The 27,012-nt window shown below is 37.9% G+C and overlaps 1 protein-coding gene across 4 annotated transcripts in view; it reads right to left on the bottom strand.

Annotated features, from left to right (window-relative positions):
• MAGI2 (membrane associated guanylate kinase, WW and PDZ domain containing 2) overlaps positions 1 to 27,012 on the bottom strand; it is a 1,312,199-nt gene that overhangs the window by 279,525 nt on the left and 1,005,662 nt on the right. For 3 of the 4 annotated variants that reach the window (XM_033088532.1, XM_033088533.1, XM_033088535.1), the window contains exons 8-9: positions 6,612 to 6,733; positions 4,315 to 4,497 (exon numbers count right to left, since the gene is read on the bottom strand). In XM_033088532.1, the coding sequence (XP_032944423.1) occupies positions 4,315 to 4,497; positions 6,612 to 6,733 (305 nt within the window). Of the gene's footprint in view, positions 1 to 4,314; positions 4,498 to 6,128; positions 6,258 to 6,611; positions 6,734 to 27,012 lie in introns of all 4 variants that reach the window. The other variant, XM_033088534.1, reaches the window with a different exon arrangement.

Raw genomic sequence — 27,012 nt, 5'->3', positions numbered from 1 at the left:
TATTGATGTGACAATTTTTAGAAGTATATAAATGCACCTTTCCAAAAGCAAGTTCCAGAAATTTGCAATCAGGAGGTCCAGTGGCACAAGAATCTTCACCTTTAAAAAGCTCCCCCAGTGTTTCTGATAAATTTACTCTTGTGCCCCTGCTTTTAGAAGCACAAATAAAGAGGTAGCAACCAGTAAAAGAGCAGTAACATCCATCTGCCCGATGGAGAAATGCCAGGAGCTACAAGATGTCAGGATGCTGGTCTCCCAGTCAGCTTCCTACCATTTTACTAATAAAATGGATAAATGTTAGAAGGCATATAAAAACGAATAGGTTGTGAGTAACCTCATAATTCAACCCCTGTCTATAGGAAAACTTCACAGATAGGTCAGGTTGTCTTTCTTTTATATTTGTTGAAAACCAAAAGCCTTGGTTCAAAAATTAGCCTGGGGAAAACATGAAACATCATGAAATGAGGGAAGCTTTTTAACTGAAGATGTTAGATCAACTTCGTTTCAGACCCTGCGGTTTCTACCTAAATTGTGCTACATCAATCTTGATTTTTAAAATAGTTTCAAGAATGTTAACAGGATCTCTGGTGCCTACAAACAATTGCTGGGATGTGTAAAATACTTAATAATAAGACGTTGGATGGTTTCTGGGCACTATGGAAATTTCTTCTGGGAAAGCTTCTTCTGGAACACTACTGGACCATGGGGGATTGGCTCATTTAGTTGTCAAAAAGCAGACAGGGGTACCGTGTCCTCATTTTCTCCTGTCCCCTATCCTTTCCAAGGACTCAGTGCTGACTGAGAAAGAAAGAATTCCCACTCCATCCTTGTTTCTATTGTGCAGGCCCCTAGGTCAACTTTTTAGTAGAGTGGATTTTTCTTTGTGTCCACACAAAATATTGATATCTCGGTGCCTAAATTGGAGATAACCTAGAACTAGCAAAGTTGATTATAATATTTTCATGCTTATTTCAATGTCAAATGAGACTGCTCACCTTTTAAATACCAATGATTTGTTTATATCTGTAGTCTATTAATTTTGTTAATTTTTGAGGTTCACTTATAGATGAAATCATTACAAAAAAGGAAATTAATTTTGTCCCTAACATGTATTTGTCTTATTTCATCCAGAAAATGGAAAGCTGGTTTGTTTTTTGCTTTAATAGTAAGCTATTGGTCCAGTTACATTGACTATGTTATACTGTAACAATGGAATTCCTCCAATTCAAATTTCACTTCTTAATTTCTAAAAGTATCCTTCATCCATCCATCCATCCATCCATCCATCCATCCATCCATCCATCCATCCATCTATCCCTCCAGTACTTATTGAGCACATGCTGTTTGCCTGGCAGTTTCAGGTTCTAGGGATACATAAGTAAAGAAAACTTTAGTCATAGAGTAAACCTCTATTCCTAATTGGTTGAAAATTTATATGAGAAAGGTTTCATACAAGGTATGTGTGCATTTATGATATCTATGATATCTATGTTTTCATTTGAAGATATATGACTATGTACTATTCTTTGATTTTTGTCTAACTAGTTCATCTTTACAGTTCTGGTTATCATTTTACTCAAAATTTCCTGGGAACGCCCACTGCAGGTGAAATATTAACATACACTATGATGGCATATAAATCTTTTTCTAGGTATTCCTCACTACTGTGCCTTTGCATATGCTGTTTCCTCTTCCTATAGCTTTCTTCACTTGTCCCGCCCCCCAGCAAATGCCTACTCATCATTGAAAATTCTGTCAGGTATCATCTTCTCTATGAGTCCTTCTTTCCCTAAGCACTTCCCAATAGAACTGTTCCCCCTTTCCTCTGTACTATTTCTGGACTTTGTACATATTTTTATTATTGTACTTATATAAATATTCATTAACATGTCACTCATTATTTCTATACTGTAAACTTCTTGAGGATAGAAACATTTGTCTCTTCATTTTTGCATCCCTAGTAATAATAAGCAGACTGCCTGGCACATATGGGACATTCACTAAGTATTAGCTGAACTAAACTGAGGAGCCATTCCCTCTCTTATAACTTGTGGAATGCCACAGAAATGTGTTCACATTTTATTTTAAATTATCTCAAAATTAAAAATAAACATTTAAACATATTTGAATACTTAGTAAGCAGATTTCAACGTTTGATTAAATTTAAATTCTTTTCTGATGAGAGAAATTCTCATCCCTAAAAAAGTCTAATAAAGTTATATAGTTAGGAACATGTTTTTCTTTTTAAAAGTTTCTGTTGCGCACTTCCCCCACTCTTTTGACTGTGTGTCAACATCATGGTAATTATAAAGTCATCCTACGTCTATTATGTTACAATCACTAGTTTATATATTCAAGGTCCCTCCTAGACATCGACCCCTTGCGAGCTGGGCCCTTGTCACAGCCATTTTGTAGCCCTGGTATACTGCCATGACTGTGAAAGGGAAGACCTGAACAGGTATTTATTCAATTATTAAATAGAGAAATAAATAGGAGACAGTGAATAGAATTAAATCCTAAGTTCTTCTTTCTCTGTATTAGGATCTGATTATCTTGAAAATCTCATAAATTCTACATCAAACTTTGACAATGTTGTTGAATAAGGCTAAAGTGGACTGTGTGGATGTGGCAAACTTGGAAAATGAGTAGGAAGGAAGAAAGCTTCACTGTGCAAGTATTTTTATATTGTCTTTTAAGTTTACACTGAAAGAAGTCTTTTCTAGTTTTGAAACATGGACTGGTGGGTTGGATCAGAGAAAAAAACTAACTGGATTCTTTATTATGAAAAGAAATAGGTTTGTTAACTATTTCACTGAAGTTCAAAAGCTTTAGGGATCTTTCCCCCTCTGCTAAGATGGCCCTAATTCCATAATTTCCTCTAATTGTAGGCAATAGGATGATTTTTAGTTTAGTCATTTGATGGTTCTCTGATTTTTTTTCAACATAAAATTGTGGATGCCTATTAAAATATCACAGATAAAGAGCAGATTTGGACACTCCAGCTTACTGTTGCAGAAAATTATGTGCACACAAATTTTATAACAGTAGGGTTTGAAAAACGTAGTGAGTTAGTTTTGAAATTTCACTCAACTTTTAAGGAGATGTAGCATCTATAAATGTATTATTACTCACTAGTGAGTGGCAGTGACAAGTATACTCATTAGGTTAAAAGAAGTTATTTCTCTAGGAAACATTCAGTAAATGCCAATAAAGCACTGGTCATTTTTTTAAATTAAAAATCCCAGAAGAATACCTGAGTTCTTTGTGATTCCTTCAGACACAAACTACTTTACAATCCATGGAATAATAGTTCACAAATATATAGACCATAAAAATGGCATAACTTTTCCTCAAAAGTAATTCTCTAATTTGTGTATCTACTAGAATGTACTGACTTTTGCCAATTGATATAATAAATTAAATCAATGTTGTGAAAAATGTGAAATGGTGATGTAGTTATTTGGAGTGGAGTTCCTACAGTTTATAAATTACTCTTTCTAAGGCATTTCAAAAACAACACTACAAAATTCTTGAATCAGGATTTTAAATACAAAATATCAAATCTGACTTCCTTTTTTTTTGTCAGATAAGGAAACCGGTTTTATAAATTATGGGACTAATCCAAGCTCAAGGACCAGGTAGAAAAAGTCAAAATTAGACTCCAAAATCAGAGTTCCTTCATTACCTTTTTCTTGACCTTTGTGCACCTTTAATATTTTATGTATTTTTTTGCCCTTAACAATGTACCTCTGTATTTCTATGTTAATTAATTTTGATTATAATTTGATAGACATCCAAGTAACTGCATTTGAAAATTAATTCATAAGGACTTGAGAAAAAACCTTATATATTAAAACATATGGGGACATATAAAGATGAATACCATTTAAAATTTTTTTCTATGATATAAGCATGAATATTTGAATATCTAACCTGGGAAATTCAGATAATATTACAAGATTAATCCAGATTTTAAAATATTAGTGGCTGAATATAAGCTAGAAAAGTATGAAATGTTAATCACATCCCTAAGAAGAAATTCTAGAAATAAATTAGAAAAGTATCAATCTCATGAGTCCATTGAATCCAAAAAAATAGAAGGGGCAGTCTGAAACATGAGACAAAAATGGTATTGAAAGCTGTTTCCAAAATACTTCAATTTGATACTCTTAAACTTAGTGAAAACATAATTTGTAGTTTTCCTAAAGTGAGGTGACCTTTGACTTTCAAATTAAGAGCACAGAAAGATTACATTTGCCTTAGAAAAAAAGACATTATGGAACAATTTTCGAAAGCACGGAGGAACTTACTTACCTGTTTCCATTTTTCCGTCCTGTGCTGCGGGCCCATCTGGAATCACACTTTTCACCTGCAGAAACTCATCAGGCTCATCTCCACCAATGATGGTAAATCCAAAACCCATGTTGCTCTTTTTAAGGGTGGTGCTGAGGAATGTTCCCTTCAACTGGGATGCATCCCGGGTGAAGAGTGGTTTTTCTACATTGGCCAATATAAGTTAAAAAAGAAAAAGTACATTTAAGGCAAGTTCTCACAGAAGGGAAGCCAGCCACTGTGGAGCCATCCGATTAAATGTGGGGGTTTCCTACATTTATTCCTACAGTAAACGCAAACAGGGGTGAATGCAGAAGCAAAGCTCTTAGTACTTCCTACAGCCACAGAGCAGTCCCAAGCATCCAGGGAAAGGTGAAAAAGCTGCTTGGTTTGGAGAGAGATTTTTTTTTTTTGTCAAGTCAATGTTTCTATTCACTAAAGTAGCCCTTTTTGTGCTTAAAAGGGGCTAAATCAACAGGTTGTCAGCACTTTCATATAGAGGAGCCCACAATCATCCAGCCTCATCTCAATACAGTTCTCTTGTTCTGAGAGAGTCCAGGCAAGAGGTATGTGTCAGGGGCTGGTCCTGCACAAAACCTTGAAGGGATAGGACTAGAAAACCGAAACGGACTATTTTGTTTCGTAAAGAATAAAAGCCGTGGAACGCTGCCACCTATTCACATGACTAAACTATTTAGAAAGAGTACCTGGATGTGGGACTGGGTTAACTTTTGGTTATATTGTGAGATGCTATAAAGATAACCAAATAAATCAATGTCTACTAACCGATCGTGTTTAGTATACTCTAAAATGTGAGCAAAAGGCAAGCCAGTATTTCTAGATATAATTACGAATGTAAAGGTAACACATTTTGTAACAATATGTTGCTACATTTAAATCAGATACTTAAATAATCTGAACAGCACTTGAATCCACTCATATAGGTTTGACCACTAATTTGTTATATATAAGCTTTCTCAGCTATGATCTGTAATAAACATATTCCTAATAAATGCTGCAAAAATAATAGTCGTACTAGGAAACAGAATTAATATCTTTTGAATGCTATTGTAGTCAAGTATTTTATATATATTTTTAAGTTGCTACAGTTTGGTTGATATTTGATATCTGTAACAGTCAAACTTACTTAGTAACTTAGTTAAGTATTTTGTTTGGTACTTTTGCTGTTACATTTTGGGTGATATGTAATGGAAAAACCAGAAAATAATGAGTCATTATATTGGAATTTTACTTTGTCTATTTACATGCCATATTTCCCCGAAAATAAGTCCTAGCCAGACAATCAGCTCTCATGTGTCTGTTGGAGCAAAAATTAATATAAGGCCATTTCTTATTTTACTATAAGACCCGGTATAACATAATATAATACTGGGTCTTATATTAATTTTTGCTCCAAAAGATGCATTAGAGCTGATTGTCCGGCTAGCTCTTATTTTCAGGGAAACACGGTATCACATATATCTTTCTTAAAAATAGAGACATCTTCTTTGAAATAAAAATAAAAACACATATAATCATATCACCTACGTTTCCTTTATGAAAGTGACGTTTACAGTTGGAGAGGAGTTCAACACGAGACCTTTACATTCATTGTAGTTGTGCCAGTGTACAGTGTGAAAATCATCAGCAGGTAAATCTAGGCCTCCCGACTACAAAAGCCTCCTTGCTTTCATGATGAGTAAGAGCCCACGAAGATGTGAAAAGTTTATACAGCCTCACATCCCCCTGCGTGGCTCCAAGGTGCAGTCAAGTACAGCAAGCAGCCCCGGACATACCGACAGGCCAGGGCCTCCGGGCGTGGTTGCGCTGATAACACGACAAGTCACTCACGCTGCACGACCTTCCCGGGGCAGCGTGGGGGCGGATGAATTTGGGCCTAGGTAATGTCGATGAAGAGCTGCCTACTGTTATAAAGGAGAACAAACCTCATTCTAGTACATGGTCTTTTGAGGACAAGCTTCTGACTATGCATCTTGCCTGCAGTTTGAAGTACCGCTATCAAAACCCATTAATCTCCACGAGGCTACGTGCTGTAAATTCCTATAAATTCTTATCACGTACTGCCTAAGGCTTTAATCTGTGGTTGCTAAATGCATTAGTTTAGAATCAGAGCAAACACCCAGCTAAACCTAACAGAAGGGTTTGGGGAAAGCAAATCAATGATTTGGAATGGTCCAAGCTAAAGGTGTGTTTGGAAGAGCAGGCAACTTGAGAGACAATTTTTCCCTTTGAAACATTGCACGTTGACAGGTACCAACCTCGGAAACCTGGGGCCTGCAGGGGCTTTGTTCCAAGTTCTGTGTGGGGCATGTTATGCTGCTGTAGCTTCCTTTTTGCTTCCAGGACAGGGTTTTCAAACTGTGTTCTTCTATTTATGTGGCTGAAAAATAAAATTTCAAATTAGGATAACAGTGGGGCAAAGTCATTTAACAGAACATGTATCTAGCTCTGTGGAGAGCAGGCGATGAAGAGATACCTTAGTGATTGTAATGGAATGCTCCATCAGGCTGAAATCAGACTCTGCTGGGGCTGGCCTGTGTGCAGCATGCATTTCTGTGACAAGAGTGGAGTTCTCAATGGCTCCATCATATGTGATTTTATTTAAATCATGTATGATTCAGCCAGTAGAACTAGAATGTGTTCTTGTTTTCTGTTCTACTGGGTTAGCTTGAGATGAGTTTGGTTCATTAAAATAAATGGTCGGCAAATGAAATCTATACCAAATGGTGTTGAAAAAAAGAATATCATCTAAGCTTTGCAAAGTCCCTATAAGATACGTCTATGGTAAATTCACTGATTTCTTTACTCTTATACCAACTGAAGTCCACACTTTTTGGGTCCAGACAGATCTGGACTGAAGGCCTGGGAGACAGGGGGAAAGACTCCCTGGGATATTATGGAAGTTGTAGAATACCTGTAGGAAGGCTGATGCTGAGATCAATCAAAAGTAGAGCATTTACTTTCTACATAGTGAGATGGTAAATTCATAGAAATTATACACAGAGTGGCCGGAAGTAACTGTGGATCAGCTTAACTAAGGGCTTATAGTATAAGAATTCCTTACAGTATCCTTACAGTATAATGAATTCTTCTATGAAACTTAGAGTTCCCAGTCCATGGAGAGGCTAGAAACCAATGAGCCTGCTTAGAAGCTGTGCCAGGTAACTCTTTCTCTAAAAAATAAATATGCCACGAGAAGTCTGGCATATATATTGATTTTGGTTCTTTGTATAAACAGAAATAGGATTATGGAATGAAAGCATGAAGAGGAGAGAAGGGTTAGAAGAGGAATGAGCAACTGCTGAGTACTTCACTCTGTGCCAGCTGTGTATAAATTTCCTCAGTTAAGTCTCACGGCAACAGTCTTGAATTCTAATTTTCCCATTTGAAGGTGATGAGACTGACATACAGGATGCCGAATGACTTGCTCTCAATCGCATGCCCCGTGAGTGGAAAACTGGATTTGACCATGTCTATCTCTAAAATGCATCTCTCTTCTACATACCTTCTCTTTTCAATGCATGATTACACAATGGCAGTACACACGTATTTAACGTACGTACATGCACACACACACCCACACACAATCCTCTCATTTTATGTCTTCTAAAAACTACACATCAGAAAGCAAAGGATGTAAAAGAAGCAAAGTCTCAACAGCCAATTTTCTGTTAATATAAATCAGGTAATTCCCGGTGAGGCAGAAAAGCGGTTGTCAGAAACATAGGACAACTGCAATATCTAATTACTTCTCATGTGACAGGAGTGTAGCTGCCTGTCACACAGGCTCCAGAGTCAGTGAGTCCTGGATTCAAAATCCAGCTCTACCACTTGATTAACTGTGTGACCTTTGGCAAGTTATTAACCCTGAACCTTGGTGTCTTCATCTATAATACGGACATGATAGTCCCTTCCTCCTGGGGTGGTTGTGAGGATTCAGTGAAATAATGAATATTGGTACAGGGTTTCAAGCATAGACATGCTCAGTGACTAGCAGCAGCTGTTATCCCCATGGCCACCGCCATCATCATGTTATCGTCACCACTACTGTAATCATTTTGAGTCCACAGGAAAGGCTTTCCTGGGGGAGGGGGGAGAGAATTAACAGCACTTCTCTAATATTGCCTCTGGCATAGCCCATGGTGCTGTTCAGGATGGGGATTCTTAGAACAATGTTCTTTGGTAATGGAACTCACCGGCTTGGGGTTCAAAGTAAATCCGTCTTATGTAAAATTATTTTCCATTGGAAGTAAATGCTACTGAAATGCTCTTGAGCACCCCGGGGTCACACTGATCTGTGGTGTGCAGTGAACTACGGCCCGTGAGATGTCAACGCTTCTTTGCCCCATAAACTCAGACAAAGCCATTCTATTTCAGAAAGGTCCGAGTTGGAAACCTGTCTTCCCTTGTTTCCACTTTCCCTTACTACAATCCTCGAAATAGTTCTATCATCTAAAGAAACATTCTTCCTGACCTTGCCCTGACTTATCTCTGTAACTTCACTTTTGGCTGCATCACCACATGCACTCTTGGCTTTGAACCTACTTGGAGCTACTCTGATCAGCAACACCCTATCAAGCCTTTATCTGGTCAAGCGAGATGCGGGGTATCAATGGTGCGGTGCTTGAAGCGAGACAGCCTGTGTTTGAGGTGGCATCTTGGACAAATTGCCGAACTCTCTAAGCATCAATATCCTCAACCATAGATGGAGACATTAATATCGACTTCTTGGGGTTGCTGTAAAGATAAGAGAACTAATGTTTGCAAAGCACAGATACATAGGGGGTACCCCACAATTGAGTGTAGCTATTCTTTCTTCTTCAAGATATAGCTATTCTGTATTAATAATTGCTGCTGCTGTTGCTATTATTATCACAGTGCCCCCCCCATCTGTCCCATAACTCCTTCCCTAACCTCTGCCAGCAAGCAGCATGCCCAGCCAGTGTTAGCCTCCTCCCCCAGGCTCTCACAGAACTGGCAGACTTCTCTCATTACAGTCTACTTAGTTTCTTGTCATTAAGAGGATTTGAAGCACTTTTAAAGAACAACAGTGAAAAGTAAATAAAATCAGGGTGAAGTTAGTTGAATCAATAGACAAAACTGACAACATAGGATTCCTACTTGTTTACTAGAGTTATGTTGCAAATTAGCTTTGAGCTTTCAAGCTGCTAATTCAATGGGACAGAGAAACCAGTTACCGTATTTTGCCATGTATGATGCGCACCCAGGTTTTGGGCCCAAGCTTTCAGGGGAAAAAAAATCTTTCATTTTAATTTTTTAATTCAAATCTTTGTTTATATTTAGATACTTGTTTTTTATAGCATAAAGAAATTTTAGCATTTACTTATTATTACACTTTTAACTCATAAGCATAAATAAAGGAATTTAAAACATTTATATAGATACTGAATTAGCACTACCTTGTATAATGCACACCCTTATCATTCCCTCACAAATTTGGGCAAAAAAGTGCACATTATACACAGCAAAATACGGTACATACTCCAGAGTATTTAAGTTAAACCCAAGAGTTGTTCAGAAAGACATAGTATTCCTGTTACTCAGTCTTACGAGATCATTCTTTCCAGGTCTTGGATAAAGAGGTGTCTGTGATGTAGTATACAACATCCTAAGTGGTAATTTCACAATAATGAATTTAAAGGGCTAGAGTAACCTCCTCACACTGTGTTTTAATGAGTGATTTTCATTTTTATTTCCTTCTTTAGGTTGTGCACACCTCTGTACAGGGTCCATGTGTTATTTATCTGTGTACTAAGCATCAGACAGCATGATAGTTTTTTACTAAATAGCTAAATGATGAGTGTGTATTGTAAGACTTCTGTTTATAAATATATGATAGTGATTTCGAGAAACCAAGAAAGAGCTTTGAAGCGTGCCACAGAATCAGCTCTCCTCATTTCCTGTCTGTTCTGTTTCTCCTTTGGTAGGCCATTATTCAGCACAGGCATAATTTCATCAGTACATAACGCATTACAAGAACTTCCTGGGGTACATTTGCGTATACTATTGGTTCCTCCAACTTGCCACCTGTGTGTAATTATTTCCTTAGTAAAGTCAATATGTAGCCACCTGCTTCATGGACACAATGTTGAAAATAGTCCACTCACCATCAAAGTGAGTTTCTAGAGTTCACAGAGAATGAAAATACCAATGAACTGGACTGTCATGCCTTGTATCCCGCAGAGTGGAAACTCGGTATGGTTTTAGTATCCTGAGCTAATTGATACAGAACATTTAAACTGTCACAAATGAAGTCATCCATTTAAAACTTAAAATGCTCCTGAGCTTTAAAAGACCTATCACAAAGAAATATGATTGTCACTGAATAGGGAAGCGGTGTCTTCCTTGCACTTCTGAAATGTTTAGTCTCTTTAGCAAGGATTTGGCGGTCTTACAATGTGTCCAAAGGATGTGAATGACAAATGCCATCCTCCTCCTCATTGTTTAGACTCTGTGAGATAATTACTAGCTATTTCATCTAGCTTCCATACAGAACAGGAACCTGGGCTGCTACCAAGACTTCTTATTCTTTAATTATTATCTAGTCTGTTTTCATATTTTACTAATAGAATCTTCAGGTGTTAAGGGCCAAGGGAGTAAGAGACATATTCTGAAGTGGGTAAATTCTGACAATGCCATTTTCCCTTTCCAAAAAGGAAAGACTATTGATATGTCCATGTCAGAATGGCGAAGGAATCAGGATATTCAAGGACAAGACTCCATCCTTAACCATCCTTTATGTGGCGGTGCTTTGTAGTTCAGGATGAACGTGCAGAGCTTCAAAAACAAACAAAAACAGAAAGAGAGAAGACTCAAGCCCACCCTAAATCAACTGAGCCATAATCTCTGAATGTGGTATAGGCTTTGGAACTTTTTTAAAAAAAAGCTTCCCAGGTAACTCTAATGGGCAGCTAGAGGTGCAATGCCCTGAGTTAGAAGCTGAGAAAAGGGAGTTGAACAAGCAGTTTCTTGCCTGGTAAGACTTATGTGGAAGTCTCTTTTTCTGCATGCAGCCTTAGGGGGTACTAGGAAATGCTATTTTGCTCCAGAAGAGAGGGTTTATGCCATCAGGAGTTGCGGAAATGCACAGAGCAAAGGAGATGTATGCAGCTTACTGGATGATAGGATGCCAAAGGGAGTCCCAGATCAGCGTCCCGTTTGGCTGCTACCTCCTTCATGCTGGGGAAAGGATAAAAGAAACAGGAGGAAAGTCATACGTCTTGAGGCCATCGGTAAACACAGGACAGGTATGTTGAGGGTTATGAAGGTGGTGATCTCACCCTCACATGACCAGTGCTCCCTCCTTACTTCAACCTGTTCACCTTACCTTGCTTTTCCTGGGTCCTTAGATAGGCACTTTTAGTGCATAGTCAAGAAAGATACCTTTTATGCCCACTGGTCACTATCCCACCATCTTGACTTCAGTTGATACTTAAAAAATGGATCTCTGGGTCAATGTGAGAGAGAAGAGAGCAACTTTCAAGTGGAGATTTTGTGACAAGCAAAATATTTCTAAGGTGTTCAAAATAGCTACACTAATTACTCCAAGGCATGAAGTGGCCAGCACTCAATACATATTTGTTGAACAAATGCATAGATGGAAGCAGGCATGCACGAAAGGTGATTGATCTCACTGTTTTCTTGTTTAATTCTACCATAAAATACATGTTGTGCCAGTCAGAACTTTATGTGAAGCTTAAGACAAGCTTTTGTGATATAACTGATCTGCATTTGGACAAAGACTCATGGAATCCTTCAAAATAGAGACTCCCTCAAGACATTCTTGTGGTAGGTGAAAAAGTCATTCCCCTTTGCTGATGAAAGATCTGGATATGAGTTGCTGAGAACTGGCAGCTGCCATCTTGTGTCACAGTAGCAATATACTCATAAGGAAAAGCACTATGTGAGGGACAAACTGTGGGCAAACCAGAGAGGCTGCCACTCAGCACCGGGAGTGGGGAGATTGGTTTGGGATTGCAGCTCAGTATGTCATCTTTTCTATGCAAACTGGCTCTTTGGGGGGCTTCTCCAAATTTATTTTACTTGAATTTCTTTCCTTCCTTCCTTCTTTCTTTCCTTCCTTGCTTCTTTCCTTCCTCCTTCCAATAGAATAATTCCTGAATGGAATCCAAGAGTGTGAATTTCCAGGTTGCTTGGAATTGCCTAGGTTTCCTTTGACCCCAATTCTGATGTCCACAGTGGCAGATGGTCAGGAAAGTGTGTGTATAACCTCCTCACAGCTTCAGGTGCAGTGGCCGCTAAACACGTACATCGCGCCTCCCCTGTCTGTATTTTATTCATTTTAATATAAGCCTTGAGAAGTCTCCATAAAGTTTTCTCTACTGTCAAGTTTGGATACATGGAATGAAAATGACTTCATGCTTTGGACACTTAGAGAGGATACTATCCCTGTGGGGTTCTTCCATGGCCGACCGTCTTCCCAGAGGGCAGGACACGGTCTCAGAGCTTGGCCACCACAGTCCATTGCTGGGATTCACATCCAAGCCCCGCTGCAACCCACGCATGTGACCTTGGGCACATCAGTTACACTCTCTGTACTTCAGAATTTTTCATTGTAAAGTTGGGACAAAAATAATACCCGCCTCATAAAAGTTGTGCATTAAATGAATTAAAGTGAGCAAACCATTTAAGACCAGTGCCTGAAGTACACAATAAATCTTATCATGCTTCATCAAATATTTGTTTATCAAATGGTGGTTGCTAGGAACAATGGTAAGAGGTGCAAAGAAGGGCAAAGATCAATCAGACATGTAGTCTAGTAGAGGAGTTAAAACAGAACAAAAAGAACTATAAAATAGGGTTTATGTAATGTATATCTCAAAGCTGAATTTTAAAAGTACTAAAGACTAGTATTTTAAATATAATTTACTTTAAAATATGAGTTTTGCATTCATGGAAAATGGAAGATGGCATATATTTTACTTGGAGCATTAAAAAAACAAACAAACCAAAAAACCCCAAACAAACAGAATAATTGAATCCTGCCTCTTAAAAGATTTCTTCCCAATGCTATCACTTGTGATAATTTTCTTCGTATAATTGTCCATTCATTGCTCCCTATTATACCTGAGGGGAATGTGGGTGGGAAGATTGAGTAATTCCTGTGTTAACTTTCTCCAGCTCTTCCTGGACGGGAGGGTGTCTGGCCTGGGGGTACAGTGGTTGGTGGGAGGTTGAGTCACAGATGACTGAGCAGAGTATCCATCTATTGGTACTAACACTCTCACAGCTAAGGAATCCGTCCTCTACTCCACGCGAGGTTGAGCTTCCCAAATGTGGATATATTTTCAAATAAATGAGCTCTCTCCCCTCTTCCTTCCCACTAGTAGTACTAAATTATTTAGTTAAGACATTAACCTATAATATGTATTTCGTGTGTATCTTATATATAGGGAGATTCATCACTTAGCCATTACTATGTACCAATAATGTGGAAAACTTGATACTTTACTCCCAGCAGAAATGGCAGTCATGAAGCCTCTATGACCTACAAGATACATAGACTCATTTTAAAAAATGTCAGAGCCAGTAGGTATGCATTTAAACATGTTGTTTCCTGTCCGACCTTTCTCATTCCCATAAACTATCTCTCCTAAATGTTATTGCTGGGTGCAAGAGGAGGTTATTGTTATCAAAGGTATTTACAACCTTTAGCTTCTAGATTGAGCGAAAGTAGTACATTACCACCTTAGAGGGAGGATAGAGCTTATTATCTAAAAGAAAACTAAAAGAGCCCACTGTTTCAAGATCTTTCTGTATGAAGAGACAAGGCTAATAAATCCTCTTCCACTGGTGTTTGCCGACCCTGGCTGAATGGCTTAAGTCCTTTAAGTCTCATTATAAATTCATTAATTCATCAGCATGCTAGGCACCAGGGACACAAGGGTGAATAGGAAACAACCCCTTCACCGCGGAGACCCATCCTCCAATGAGGAGATGTCCAGCTGGGTGACCAACCACTTCAGTATGCCTAGGACTATGGGTTTCCCAGGGCCTGGAACTTTCAGTTTTAAAACCTGGAAGGACCTGGGTAAATGTGAATGAGTTGTTCATTCTCCAAGTGGCCAGGAAAATATAACACAAGGTAAAAAGTGCTGAAATTTGTGTACTCAAAGAAAGAAAACACAATTTAGTGTGATGCTTCAGGGAAAGCCTCACAAAAGAAGTGAACCTTGAGCAGACCCTAGGAGAACGCAGGTATTTTGACAGATAGAAAAGGGGGCATTTTAGGAAGAGAGTAGTGGATACAAAAGTGTTTAGGAACATTCAATTCTGCTTAGCCAGAGTATAAGCCTGTGAGTACACACGGGCATATGATTGCCTGTGAATGGTGGCGTGGGAGCAGGGCGAGTGGGAGAGGGGAGCAAAGCTAAGTGACGGGAAGGAAAAATTCCAAGTCATGGTGAGAGGTTTTATTGTGTTTCCAAGTCTCCCTACTTCCTTTTTGACCTTAGTCTAATGGACGGCCGTAGCTCGGAAAGTCTCCATCCTGGAGGCTGTGCCATATTCCTGATTATAAGTATGAGCTTCACCATATCAACCACGTAGGAAACTTGTGGTGTTCCTAGAACTCTCAGTCATTTCAGCATCATTTAACTAGTCCCATGTACTAGTTATTGTTCTTACCTGGGGCTCTAAGGATGAATAAGAGATTCCCCGTGACTAAGAAGAATCACATTGTCCAGGGAACTAGATATTACAGTATCCTGGGAGGGGCGAGAAAAGTCTGACCTGTAATATACTTTTGGTTGAATTGGATTGCTATTTCTCAGTAAGCTACTTATGAGTTGTCAAAATGTGAAGTCACAATATAGCTTAAGGCCACGGAACTCCAAAAATTATGATCAAGTATTATATACCTATGTATACATATCACTCATACATAACGATAGGCACACTTTGGGGCTTGACTCTAAGGAGAATCAAAGAATTACCAACACCTCTCAGAATAGAGAGGGATCGTGAATACAACATCATGATGTTGGGGAATATACAGGAAGGAGGGAGTCAGGGAAAGGGTGCTAATGGTGGGGGGGATGGACAAGACTGAGGGGCGGGCCGCGACAGATTCTGAGTGAACAGGACGTGAATATAATTCCAACTCTACACAATACTCAAACTGCCCAGGTTTCTAAGTCCAACAATCAGAGTGGGAAAAAGACTATAAAGAAGTATTATTCTTGACAACTGTGTCTTTATTACTGCCCAGACCAGGAGGAAATCAAATACATAGCTATTCCATTTCTATGTGAGAAAGAAATGCAGGAGGAGTTAGAAAACCAAACAAAATTTAAAAATACTTTAGATGAGTGTTAATGAGAAAAGGATCTACTGTCAGGATACCCAGAATCTGTACAGAACCTTTTAATACCTGGCCATGGGTAAGTGGCCGTGGGGCCTGTGTATGGGCAGGAGACTCTCATTCTAAGAAGATAAGGAAAAGGAGTAGTGGGAATAGAGGACACAGGTTCAGCAGAACCAAGAGCAAAGAAAGATGGTAATAAGTTTCTTCAGTGTTTTTTTTAATAGATTGCTTTTTGAGGGATAAGTATTGTTGTAGAGTTTCAATATAATTAGCACACATGTCTAAAATCGTGCCAGTAGTGGAAGAGCAAATCTTCATACAGATTAGATGATAGTTTCATGTAACTGTGATGAGGGATGCATTTTCACATAACTTTTTGTTCCTTTCCATAATGTACAGGGAAGGGTTGTGCATTTAGGCCCCCACAATGGCTGAGTTCGTATTTTTCATTCTAAATCTCTAAATAAAGATGAAAGGTGAGATGTTGGATATTTCAGAAGAATGTCACATTTTGCAGACTTTTAAAGTTATTCAGTTGCTGTTCAGATTTAACTTCTGTTTAATAGGTGCCACAATTTGTGGAAAGAAGCAGTGCTTGAAGAATGAATGTCAGCCTTGTAATTAAAAGGGAATAAAGGGAGAATGGTGGATGGTAGAGAAGGATGGGAATGAATACTCATCGAGAAAATACAATGGGCCAAACCCTCAGCTAAACAGGTTCCATGTTTTTAATCCATCTGTTCCTCAGAGAGAGTAAATAGTTTTCTGCGATCTCAGAGTAAGGGACAGGCACACAAACCAGCCTAGCTCTGTGTAGTGCCAAACCTAACCACGATGATTTATGTGGTTCTGACACAGATGTACACTTCACTTTTCAAGAGATATTAACTTATGTCTATGCAGGCATGGGCTATTTGGTAATCTGCAATATGCTTCAGCCAGGCGATTCTCCATTTCTTTTTATCAATGTTCATTGTGAAACTAGAAACTTTCACAGCATTGTAAAATCACCTGCTGATTTTCTGAACACAAAAATATGCAAATACAGCCCATTATTTTGATCATTAAATGATGTTTTTTGTAAAGACCCCAATGATTATGTATATAAAAATAAGGACTTAATATGTTTCACAAGAAAACATATGATATGTGTGGGGGTGACCAGTTAGCTCAGTTGGTCAGATCGTGGTATGAATAACACCAAGGTTGCCAGTTCGTTCCCCACATGGGCCACTGTGAGCTGCACCCTCCTTAAAAAAAAAAAAAAAAAAAAAGGAAAAGAAAAAGAAAACATGTGTGTGGGTATGTTTGGCATTTGTAAAAAGTGAGAAATGAAATGGTAATGAGAATATGAATGAGGAGCCAGGAGACCTCGCTTTGGGTGACATGGTTTTCAAGCCAGAAGGGTCCCATCCAAGGGCTATCTTTCAGCTCCCCTTAGGGCTTATCCTATCTCAAATTTTCCTGCATTCTACCCTTGCCAACTCTGGAAGGTGAACACAGGTCATATCTCTGGCAATTATAATAATGATAATAAGATGACTCTGCACTACTATTTACGAATAAGTTTAAAGTTGCATGTGAGTGACAACGGAGGTAGTCTCAGACTTTGAAAACGACATGCTAGGTCTTGCTGAGAGCCAGTGATGCCATAAGAAATGAAAACATGGTACTTACTCAGCAAGAAATTCCTTATATGGTAACACAGCGGAAGCTTAAGTGCTGATGGGAACTCTCACATAAGCTCCTGGAAGTGGTGGCTCAGGCCATGAAGAATAACACAGGCAAGAGGTGCACCCGTACTCTTTGGTATCCTCAATCTCTTGTTTTTCACCATGGTAAAAGCCACTTACAGTGAGTCTGAGTTGTCATTCTCTCCAACTTTTAAGACCAGCATTGGGGTTTAAGCCACATTTGAAGATTTTAAGACTACCAGTCACTGCCTTTGTGAAATTCTCCTAATATCTCTGAACTGTAAGTGCCTCATCTATAAATATCCTATATCCTGCTCACCTCATCAGACTGTTTGGAAGATCAAACAGATAAAATGTATGAAAGTGTTCAAAATAAAGCATGGTATAAATTTGGGTTGATTTTAACATTATTTTTCTATTTAGAGTCAGGGAGTCAAGTGTAACTTGAATATGGACAATACAAATTCTCTTAATTCCTGTCCTGGGCTGTAACTCTATTTGTAACACCTACTAGCTTGATGGCTTAGCTTCTCTAAATTTAAGTTTCTTTGTCTGTAAAACAGGTATAATAATATCTAACATAAAGCATTGTGGTGATGATTAAAGGAGTTATGTAAAATGCCTACTACATACCAAGTGCTTCGTACATGGGCGCTATTTGTAATCTTTTTCTGGGTTGACTAATAGTTACTAAGCATTTACATATTAAGTCAATGCTCCAAATTCACATACTAAGTCATATTACAGAAAAAATAAAGACAATCATCCCTATCATTTTATCTATCTGAAAATACGTTCATATTTTTTTTTTGAATGTCCAATTAAAACTGAAGAAAGTGAGGTAAGAATAGAATGAGGGGACTTGCCCAACCTCTACATGTGAGTGTTGTGCTTAATGAAAATTTGAACTAAGATCTCTACATGATGACAAACTCAACAGTGGTGTTTAATAAGCTTTCAGCAACCAGAACCTAATGGTGAGTTTCTTCTAGATTAAATTAACGCAAAACTAAATTTATTGGCTTACCACGGTAAATATCCTTCTTTTGCCTGTAGTAGATCCAGTCAAACTTCTCAGTGATAAAACAGAATACTTTTTTATTGACAATTTTCAAGTTCATCTTACTTAGCTAGATTGAATTTAAGCCTGTGAAATTTAATAATAAACATTTTTGTAATTCATCTATTTTTATTACACAATAAGCTGAATCTATTGTAATATAAATTCCTCCAGTTAAATATGAAGTCATCCATTGAACATTAGTAATAAATACTGTTTAACAATATCACTTTGTATTATAGAAAATAACAATATTCCTTTCAAATGTATTCAGCTGTGATGGTGGTAAAAGATATAGTAGTTCTTACACTGACTTTTGTTTATAGGTTTATCTTTATCCTTCTGCCCTTTAAATGATATTCTTAACATCACTCTCATGTCTGTAGATATCAAATATGTTTCTACTTTTTTCCATAGCTTTGTAAGAAGATTCTGTTATAATGTTCCACCCTTTTGGAAGCCTTCTTTCCATATCACGCATATGATGGGATTGTAAAAATCATTTAAATAAAGTAAGACAAGGGTAATATATGTTATTGTCTAGCCAAATAACAAGTAGAAATTGAAAGAAATTGCTTTAAAATTTTAAGTATTCTTTGATCAGAAGTCATAATGAGAAAATTATGAGGCTTAATACAGGAAAATGGTCAAATTTCTCCTTGTCAATACAGGTATAGTGGATATTCCTTGAACTAGAAGAGACCTTAGCAATCACCTAATCCAAACCTTTCATTTAACAGAAAAAAGCCAGGGAGGTTAAGTGTAATTTTGTATTAGCCTGTAAATTCAAAATCGTGGATGCAAAATAGGACCAACTATTACTAACATCATGATGTATGACACAAAAGGAATTTTGAAAAACATTATCTGCGTATTGAAAAAGAGACGAAACTATAGGTCTCATGTGGGGGTATTACATTTTGCCTAGTATGGGTGACCATTTACTGTTTTATTCAACAGTAGGGTGCCCAAAGAATGACACCAATCTGCCGCTTCCTCAGTTTGACTAAGTTCCCTCATTCTTCTGACATATTAGCACCTCCCTGAGCTGAAAGTAATTCTAGGTATGTATCTATCAAAGATCAAAAAGACCTAAATGCCAGTCAACTACGTTACTTCCAGAAAGAATATTTTTTCCAACACCAAAGGAAAATGAATGGCTGTATTGTTTAAGTCTGCTAGTCTCCAACACCATATGATCTTAAGGGATTGTTAGGATAATTTCGACTCTATGCAATTTTCATTTTATGTGTTAACTTCAGAATTTAGTCGCAGTCTAGAATATGACTCCAAAGTACATGATGATACTGACGGGGATCATGAGACCGTCTGTAGTTCACGCACAAGAAGCACGGCCTGTTTAATCCAGAAGAGAGAATTAATAAGATGTATAAGCTATCTCACAAGTTATAGAATAATAACAATGATCTACTTGTTATATACCACTGTCTTGGCAAGACCCAAACAGGGTTGTCTAGTGAAACATGGTGGCAGCTTTCTCTTGTTTGCCTAGCAATGAGCTACAAGGGATGGAGTCCCCTCCCTCGGCAGGAGCGACAGCACTTCCCACGGGGCTCTAGGTCCTCTCAGTGCAGGAATGACATACCCCACACAGCTAGCATCCAGCTCAACAGGTTGTCTGCAACTGCTTTGAGCAACAGTTCCCCACGTGCAGGCTGTCCTCCCTGCCTTCACAAGGCCATTCTCCAGTTTGCATGGCCCTACAGACAGCTGGGAGAAGGGGGGAGCATGTTCCTCCTTTGGGAGCACACAGCATGGTGTTTCCAGTTCTGACCAGTCCTGCCTTCTCTCCTTGGGGTGACAGGGACTTGGGGACTGCGTTCCCCTCATTGCTGTCTGTACCACTCAGTTCTGCTCTGTGCTATTCAGCATGCTGCTGTGTTATTTGTCTGTGTTTACCTTTCCAGGAGTGCCTGAACAGGATCCTGCTTTAATTTGTTAGATTCCTAAAATATGCTTAAAGACAAACCAAAAAGGCCAGTGTTTATGTTACGTTCATCTTTCTTCACAAATATCTTATCAAAGAATTGTTGATGCTGGAGTAATCATTCCCCTTTTATTACTGACTTCAAGACAAAGAAAATGATTTATTAGAATTGTAAAATTAGGGTTTTCTTAAACATTTATAGGGAACTCTGATGTCAAGGTGAATAACAATAACTCACTTTTACTTGTAAAAGTCTTACAAGTAATTTAACCAATTAAACCAATTTAAACTTCTGGGTGCCTAAAACATTCTTTATTTGGAACCAGAAGGTTTGTTAAATAAGATAGCTTATGAGATCAAACCGTTGCTAATAAAAGTGTATTTAATTACAGAGTCAAGTTTTCTTTCCTTTGGTTGAAAAGATATTTAGGGGTGGGGAAGGTAACCGGAATACAGGGCAAAGTTTGATCGTATCGTACTAAAATGAACCAGTGATGGTGAAATGTCTCACAGCATGAAAAATTCTCTCTAATCGCAGGTGAGGGACGGGTGAAGGGCGGGCGTTCAGATTTCGCCGGGATGATTGTGGTGAGGAGGAGGATTGGACATAAGACTTCATTTTGACTCAAAGGATCATAGCTTTAAAAGATTTGAGGGACCAGTAAAAGGAAGCTTTCTACGGATGTGTGGTTGAACAGCAGTATTAGGAAAGTAAATTGATAGCCAGTTGAAATTTATAGTACCTGAGCGAGTAGCACAGAGAAAGGAAATAGGAATTACCAGTTACAAACTATCAGAAATGCTAATGTAGTATAAAGAGCATGCGTATTGAGCTAGGAGAGCCCTCACTGATGAGTCCTGATTGCTTCTTTTCTCCAGGCTGAAAGAAGTGATGCGACAAACTGAAACTGGCCTAGGTCAGCTGTAAGGAGGTGAAAAAGTAAGTCTCATGATTCAGCAAAAAAGAGCTGACTGTAGTTCAGTTAGAGATAGAGTACCCCATATTTATATTCATATACTTGTTCCTTTGTTTCACTGATTTATGCTTGTTTAACAAACATGAGAAAATACTTTGTAAAGTATAAACATTTTATATTAGTATAAAAATATAGCTACTGTATTGGAAAGTCTTTCTTAGCTGTACCTGACATCAGCCAGCTTCAACCTTATTCACCATATGTCCTTGGAGAATTCACTTAACCCTCAGAGATTCGGTTCCCTCATCCATAAATGTTGTGATTGTCATTTGGGATGATGGATGTGAAAGCACATTAAAAGTTAAAATACTGCCTTAAACATCACTGTTCTTATTATTATCATCACAAATTCCCAGCTACATAAGGTGACATGTACTGTAGGTAATTGTGACAAAAATAAATTCCTTAGGAATTATCCTGAAACCTCCCCCACTTTGCAAGCCACAAAAACAACACACTCTTCAATCTGCTTTATTATATTCAGTGGGCTTATGGAATTTTCACTAATTCTAAAGAAACAATATTCTTTATTCAATGTGGTACCCTCTAAATGTGAGTTTAAGTAAATGTTTCTCACAAATCAAATAATTTTTCTTAGAATTGATCACTTTTGCGGGTGTAAGGTAATCATGTAAGAGCTGGAAAAGCAAGTAATGCCATACGGAGAGTCTTACCCATATTATTGGGATAAACAAGATAAAAACAACTGACATTTATTTGAGTACTTACTACATACCTGTGTTAAGTGCTAAACACCACTGTGGAATGAGACTGCGTAGGTTCAAATTTGGGCTCCATCATTTAATACTTGTAAAAATATCTGTACCTCAGTTTCCTTGCCTGTAAAATGGTGATAATAATACAGATTTCCTAGGTTTTGTTGTGAGGATTAAATGACCTGCGCGTAGAATACTTCTTGTAAGTGGTATTCCTTCTCTCTTGTCTTCTTCTTCCTCCTCTATAAGCTGTCCACTCAAGATGTCACAGCTGGGTAGCTCCAGGGCTGGCACACTAGGAAACTCTGCAGCCCATGCTCTTGGCCACTAAGTGATAACTGTTATGAGCAAATGCTGTTTACAAGATTCAGAGCCCACCTTAGCTTAGAATGTCACTGAGCAAGTGCACCGACAATGCCACTTCAATTTGGCATCTTCTATTACATAAATTTGCAGGGAGGAAATTTGGGGGGGAGAGAATTTCTTTGTTCAGTAGCTGTTTAAATAGCACCAAAAAAGAAAAAAAAAAGAGTTTGCTAGTTTTTGAAGATTGAAAGAACAAAACTGAAAATTTGAAAAATTAACTTTCAGTATAGGAAAAAATTCTCTAAGAACCAGCAAGATTTTAAAAGGCTATCTCCTTTGTGTTTATTTCTAATTGGAAAAGTTTTACATTCATGCTGACTTTTAACAAATTATAAAGCTAAAAAGTTTTCTCTTGGAAAATTTAGAAAACTACTCAAAGGCATGAGGAGAGAAACATTCATAAGATATGATACTGAGTTAAAATCATCTCTCACTACTTTCCAACTTGCTACATCATGACAAATACTCACAATTAACCGTGAAATGAGTGTGATTTTCCTATTACACTTAAGGTTACAGTGAAGATATTTTGCAGTGTTTTCCTTACTATCTGGAATTGCACACAAATAACGTTTTATAGTAGCAGATGTGTGACATCACTTGAAAAACCTGTAAAACTTTTACATGAAAATCACATCTGTCATTCTTCACTATCATTCTAGCTTTACACGGTTTGCTTCTCGGTCTGTGCCAGAGGAAGCAGCTTTGCATGAAAGCTGTTCCAGGAAATTGTGTCTTCTGAACTAGCTAGTTAAGCAAATTGTGTAGCTGCCATTGAAACCAAAATGTACCCAGCAGACATAATTTCACAAAAGAGGAAGGGGAAAAAAAAAACACATTTGTACAAAAGTCACAGCTGTTCAACTCAACATTTTGCACTTTTTTCATTAAAAAAATTTCCCTTTCTTTATGAGCAGTGACAGTTACATCTCTGGTTAGTCACATAAGACTTCTTAACATGTTGCTAAGTGCTGTACTATCATGGATTTGGTGTCTGTCAGGACCAATTGGGCCAACTTCTTTGCTGCTGCATAGAGCACACACTTAGTCCGTCTGCCCTGCCTGCAGACGAAGTAAGGGAAGACGCTGAGCAGGGCCCATTGTTCTATGAAATACAGAGCCGTGTGGCTGCTGTCCTGCCCCAGAGCAGCGCCAACTTCCCTAGGAAGGTCCACGCAAGGCGGACTCCTCTCAGTCTTGCAAGTCTTGGCCTCGGTGGCCATGCTGTTGGGTCAATGGAGCGGGTGGCTCAGAATGCTGGTTCAGAAGCTAGTGTCCCAGGATTGTGTACAGCATGACCACCCACTGTGGGACATCCTGCTGTGACACTACGCTAGAGGGGAGCCCGAGACAGGACTTTGTCTAGCGGCCCCTCATTCTTCTCCAGTAGTCTGATGCTTGTTTGGATCATTATGGATTGTGAATACTAAATGTATGGGAGGCATTTTGAGCAGAATGAGGAGTCTGTGCTCTACAGTCAGACTGCCTGGGTGCAAATCACAACCATTCCTATCTATACTCTGTGATACTGGGTACGTGCCTTAACTTCCTCAGCCAGTTTCTTCATCTGTAAACGTAAGACAATGTACCCCACCATCACTATAAATGTGGTAAAGACCACTGACCACAAGCCCAGTTCATGGCACATGCTAAGCATTCAATAAATGTTAACTATTTTGACGAAATGGTAGTGATGATAATTTTTCTGACTTTGGAATATGCTAAACCTGTTATTTTAAAAGTGACTTTGCACAGGACAGAATGATATCACAGTAGGGTAAAGTAATAGTGGTCAAAAGCTATTCGATTTAGGTTTTTCTGCTTCAAGTTGTATAAACACTTTCCGGCTATTGATTGCTGGAATTCCTATCTGCTTGTCTGTGGCTGGCAGGAAAATGAGTGTTTGTGCGACTGTGCCAGACGCACAAGACTGATTTCAATCTGACATGCCTGGGATGGCAGAGAGCCCACTGGGAAACTTCTGCTCCCAGTTGTTGGTCTGTTTGAAGACAGTGACTGATGCTGAGCTGGACTTCCAGGGTCCTTGTACAGACTTTTCTGCCATGAGGTGGGGAGGTGGAATATTTTTTTGTATTTTATAACCAGCACCTCCAGTTACATAAATGGGTGTATAATTATACATGAAAAATGGTAGCTCTACAGAAGCTCTATTGTCCATCATAATTAACAGAATTAGTGGACCAACATTTTCTTGATTACAGATTTATAATAAAAACCACCTTGCTTTGTTACATTAACTAAATATTAAAATTGCAAATTAAAATGTATGATTCTTTTAGATGTTGGCATTGTTATCATTATAATTATGAACTGTCTTAATCCAGGCATATTGTATTTTATATTTGTGATTCTACACTGAAAAGTGGAGACAGCAACATAAACTAGATAGTATCTTCTGTGTAATTAACTATAAGAAATTATGTGACTTTTTTCCAATGAAAATATTCTGCGGACTGAGAGTGATAAATAACTACTATGTTCACAATGTATTCACATAGGTTCCACAAACAAAACTATTATTCAGAACCAATATATGCTCTGTGAAAATAATAGTGTCATGGAGATGAGGGTCACATTTTTTCAAAAATTAAAACAAACCATGTAAATAGTCACATTCCAATTTAAATGAACAAGTTGTCTTGTGATGGAAAATATCCTTCACTTCAGGTAATGTTTACATTATATAGAATAAATTGAAGTATTTTCATTATTTTGATGAATTTTTTTTCACAAGACATTTCTAAGAAATATTGGTATGTATGTGTAATTCTACTTAAAATCATCTTTAGGCTTGAATCATTAATCTCAATTTTCTGCTTGGCACGACAAACCCACACACCTAATTACTAGTATTGGTATACCTTATGGTATTATAATGGGGAAAAGCCATGATATGTAGTGGAACTGAATGCAACTTGAGGGAAGTTCAACCATTTTGTCTCACCTGTATCTATGACCTCAAATATCACTGGAAATATAAAACTATTAAATACATGAGTCTGAACTAATATGGGATGACTAAATTATACATAATTTTCTGATTATGGCAGTGATACATGAAAAATGAAGTGGAGAAATGTAGAGAGAAATATATTTTTTTTTAAATGTAGAGAGATATATAAGCAAAAACAAATAAAAGGGCAAACATCTGAAATATAACGACAATAAGATCACTTTTCTTTTAGCATTATAGTCAGTGTCCAATTCAATAATTAACTACAAACCAGCAGCATGTCTTTACTTGAAGAACACCTTAGTGATCAAGAAACTAGGAAGCACTGCTTTCTGACATGTGGGTGTCTCACTTCTAATTAGAGCAGAGAAGAAAGGTTTGAGTTAAATACTGTTTCCTACATTGGATGTCAGCTTGAAAGAAGTTGAGAATAATCTGAAGAATTAGACTAGGGCAGGAGTCAGCAAACTATGTTCTACAGTCAAATTCAGCCAGCTGAATGCTTTCTGTAAATAAAGTTTTATTGAGACATAGCTGTGCCCATTCATTCAATGTCACCTGTGCTCACTTTCAAACTACAACAGCTGAGTTGAGTAGTTATGACAGAGGCCATATACCTTCTACCCCAACCTCCCCAAAAGAAATTGCTATCTGACATTTTATGGAGTTTGCCAATATCTGGACTTAAGAAAAAGGTTCTTATTCTTTGAATTCTGCGAAGAAGTGTATGAAAGATAAGATCAGGCTTGTCAGATATCTCAGTTCTCTTTTCTTACACGAAACTACCTTGGATTTCAGATGTAATAAGCTTTGGCACAGTACAGTCTGATTCAGTGAATCAAGACAAGCTAGCATTTACTGTAAACATTTAATGTTGATAAAGGTATCCAGGAACTGCAGCTACATTATTATGAAAATATTTGTGTATTTTAATTGATTAGCAATGTAGTGGGACTCAGGAGGCCCTAAAACTATTTAGAAGTGATTTCCCTTATTTTTATAATCAGAGCTACTCCCATGTATTTGCGTTACTTTTTGCATTTGTTGAGTGCCCACATGACATTAAAGCATTAGATACAATGTTAGAAGATGCATTTGGCAAATGAGGTAAATTCACTTTGACGGGAAAAGACTGACTCTAGAGTCAAAATTGGGGCTTTTCCAAATGAAAATGGTGGGTCAAAGTGTTCAAGGTAAGTAGTCATGAGGGAGATGCTCAAGGGCAGGGAACACACAGGTCTTGAATCCACCGGTACGTTCTCATCACAACGAAGGGCTTGGCACCTAGTAAAAGCTCAGGAACTATTTGAATATTGTTATAAACACAATTTAGCGATAATGCCATCAATGTGTAACCCTTGACCATCTAGATTATTATTGTAAAACAGAATATGATTCGAGAAAACAGAGTTCGATGTTAATAAATAATGTGAAAATCTTTTGTTTTCCAACCTCTCCATTTCTTGGGAAGTATACTTCCCGTAAGGAAATGTAGGCTTTGCTACTCACCCAAATAACATAAACAACATCACACAATAGATAATAAAAACATTCTCTATCAGAAAAGGAGATTCTGA

Source organism: Rhinolophus ferrumequinum, chromosome 20, assembly GCF_004115265.2.
Source record: "Rhinolophus ferrumequinum isolate MPI-CBG mRhiFer1 chromosome 20, mRhiFer1_v1.p, whole genome shotgun sequence".
Taxonomy (NCBI): Eukaryota; Metazoa; Chordata; class Mammalia; order Chiroptera; family Rhinolophidae; genus Rhinolophus; species Rhinolophus ferrumequinum.
The sequence above is the reverse complement of the archived record's forward strand: the minus strand, read 5'-3'. Positions and strand labels throughout refer to the sequence as shown.